General features: G+C 39.8%; 1 protein-coding gene across 1 annotated transcript in view; it reads right to left on the reverse strand.

Moving 5' to 3' along the window:
• LOC116687763 (immunoglobulin-like and fibronectin type III domain-containing protein 1) overlaps positions 1-3289 on the reverse strand; it is a 23201-nt gene that overhangs the window by 6104 nt on the left and 13808 nt on the right. Inside the window, exons 9-12 of the mRNA XM_032513364.1 lie at positions 1429-1542; positions 1167-1329; positions 752-1024; positions 205-534 (exon numbers count right to left, since the gene is read on the reverse strand). Of these exons, the coding sequence (XP_032369255.1) occupies positions 205-534; positions 752-1024; positions 1167-1329; positions 1429-1542 (880 nt within the window). The remainder of the gene's footprint in view (positions 1-204; positions 535-751; positions 1025-1166; positions 1330-1428; positions 1543-3289) is intronic.

Consider the following 3289-nt stretch of genomic DNA (forward strand, 5'->3'; position numbering starts at 1 on the left):
AAATTTCTAAGTGACCCCAAACTTCTGACCGGTAGTGTTTATACTAGTATAATTTACTATTTTAGTGTGCAAGTCCATACAAATTAATAGTGCAGAGCAAACAAAGGTAGAGACAATGCAGCTTTTCTTTTTTACGGCATAAGCAAATCAAGGATAGCAATGACCAGAGCATTATTCAGTTTTCACTCAATACAAGGATTTTACCTATAACTGTGTCAGGAACCAAAGGGCCAGTTCTAACTCGCTTATTTTTCTCATCGTCTGCACCATCTCTTTTATTTCCATCATCTCCATCTGTCAGGAGGTTCTTATTCGTGCCGTCTCCATTATCCTCGTCTCCACCACTCTTGCCACCAGTCCCATCACCAGAACCATCTCTTCCATCTCCCGCATCCTTTTCAGACTGTGCTCCTGTGGCTGCATCCAAGCTGTCTTTCTGTTTTTGTAGCTTGGCCTGCTGTTCCAATGCTAGTTTAATCAGGTCATCTTGATTCCCAGTTTGGGTGTTCTTGCGGCCTTTACCATTTGGATCAGCTAATTACCGGGAACACATAAAAGTAAGGAAAATTAATCTTCTACTTTTGTTGAAATTTTTTTTTAAATAAAGACTCAAGGAGTCTCTGGCTATCACACTATCAATATTAGACTGATGCTTTTTTATTTATTTATTTATATATATATATATATATATATATATATATATATATATATATATATATATATATATATATATATATATACACCTACCTACCTTCCACTTTGAGAGAGGCATTGCTGTTTGTTATTCCAACAATGGCATAATATGCCCCATCATCTGCCATTTTACAGTCTTTAACTCTCAATGTGTGAATTAGCTTGTCTTCTGAGACAGTGATCTCATATTTGTCCCCATGTTCAAGTGAAGAATCCTCTTTTGACCAGGTAATTCTGTTGAGGGGTGATGACAAGACGCACTGAAAGATGGCGTCTTCACTTTCAAAGACCTTCACATCCTTAATCTTGGCTATGAAGCCCACATCAGGCACTGAGGAGGAAGGAAGGGTGGATTTGAATTTCTCTCGTGGATTAACTGAGTGACTTCTCATTCCTAAAAATGCGTTGAGTTTTATCACAACATGTTAGTACATTTACCTTGTTTTAATGCAGTAGCTACTATTGCACTTTACCTTGGAAGTCAGTTGCAAGTACATTTGCGTCTTCAACATCAAGCTGGTAAAATCCAGCATCTTCTGGCTGAGGATCTTTGATGGTGAAAACATACTTTGTCCCGGTTTTCTTAAGGCTATGCTTTGCATTTTCATCATCCCCATAAGGAACGAATTCCCCATCCTTTTTAGAGAAACTCATTAGATCGTTTGATTCCTTTTCTATTTGAGCAGTTATTGGTTTTGAATAAGTTCATTTAAAAAAAAAAAAAAATTAACTCACCTTGTATAGGTTAATGGCACTGTCGGGATCCTGTAGTTTCATGTCGAGGCTGAATTCAGCTCTCCCATCGGGTTTTACTTCTATTTGTTTCACATTTTCCAATTGCTCTACAACCTACAAAACAAAGAAAAGAATTCCTATGTACAGTGCCTTGCGAAAGTATTCGGCCCCCTTGAACTTTTCAACCTTTTGACACATTTCAGGCTTCAAACATAAAGATACAAAATTTTTATTTTTTGTGAAGAATCACCAACAAGTGGGACACAATTGTGAAGTGGAACGAAATCTATTGGATATTTTAAACTTGTTTAGCAAACTCACTCCAGAAGTTCAGCGAGGATCTCTGAATGATCCAATGTTGTCCTAAATGACTGATGGTGATAAATAGAATCCACCTGTGTTGTGATCAAGTTTCTGTATAAATCCCTGCTCTGTGATAGTCTCAGGGTTCTGTTGAAAGCGCAGAGAGCATCATGACCCAGGGAACACCCAGGCAGTCCGTAATACTGTTGTGGAGAAGTTTAAGCCGGATTTGGATACAAAAAGATTTCCCAAGCTTAAACACCCAGGAGCACTGTGCAAGCGATCATTTTAAATGGGAGGGTATCAGACCACTGAAAATCTACCAAGACCTGGCCGTCCCTGTAAACCTTCAGCTCAGACAAGGAGAGACTGATCGAGATGCAGCCAAGAGCCCCATGTCACTCTGGATGAACTGCAGAAACTACAGCTGAGGTGGGAGAGTCTGTCCATAGACAACATCATTCATCCACTGCACAAATCTGGCCTCATGGAAGTGGCAAGAAGAAAGCCATTCTCAAAGATATCGTAAAAGTCTTGTCTAAAGTTTGACACACCAAACATTGTGAAGAAGGTGCTCGGTCAGATGAAACCAAAATCAAACTTTTTGGCAACAATGCAAAACGATATGTTTGGCGTAAAGCAACACAGCTCATCACCCTCAACACACCATCCCCACTGTCAACATGGGTGGGGCAACACTGGTTTGGGCCTACTTTTCTTCACAGGGCAGGGAAGATGATGCAGCCAAATACAGGACCATTCTGGATGAAAACCTGTTGAGTCTGCAAAAGACCTGAAACTGGGACGGAGATTTATCTTCCAACAAGACAATGATCCCAACATACAGCAAAATCTACAAAGGAATGGTTCCAAATAAACGTATCCAGGTGTTAGAATGACCAAGTCAAAGTCCAGACCTGAATCCAATCGAGAATCTGTGGAAAGAACTGAAAACTGCTGTACACAAACGCTCTCCATCCAACCTCACTGAGCTCCAGCTGTTTTGCAAGGAGAATGGGCAAGAATTTCAGTCTCTCGATGTGCAAAACTGATAGAGACATACCCCAGCGACTTGCAGCTGGAATCGCAGCAAAGGTGGCTCTACAAAGTATTAACGCAAGGGGGCCGAATAATTTTGCACGAACCACTTTTCAGTTTTTTTTTGCTAAAAGTTTAAATATCCAATAGATTTCGTTCCACTTCACAATTGTGTCCCACTTGTTGGTGATTCTTCACAAAAAAAAAAATGATCTTTATTTGAAGCCTGAAATGTGTCAAAAGGTTGAAAAGTTCAAGGGGGCCGAATACTTTAGCAAGGCACTGTATGTGTCTGTAAATATTGCTTTGAATTTAACTGCTGAAGCTAGGGCTGCACAATTAATCGAATTTTAATCACGATTACGATTTTGGTGTCCCACTTTTTTTTCTTTTCTTTTTTTATGCGTCATTTCATCGAACGCTGATTTGTTTTTGCAAAGCCAATCTACCGCTCTGTAAATCTGCTCATGTGCCAGTCAGAGTTGTTCCTGCACCATGCAGCTTAGTTTCTAGATGTAGA

Source organism: Etheostoma spectabile, chromosome 4 (assembly GCF_008692095.1).
Source record: "Etheostoma spectabile isolate EspeVRDwgs_2016 chromosome 4, UIUC_Espe_1.0, whole genome shotgun sequence".
Taxonomy (NCBI): Eukaryota; Metazoa; Chordata; class Actinopteri; order Perciformes; family Percidae; genus Etheostoma; species Etheostoma spectabile.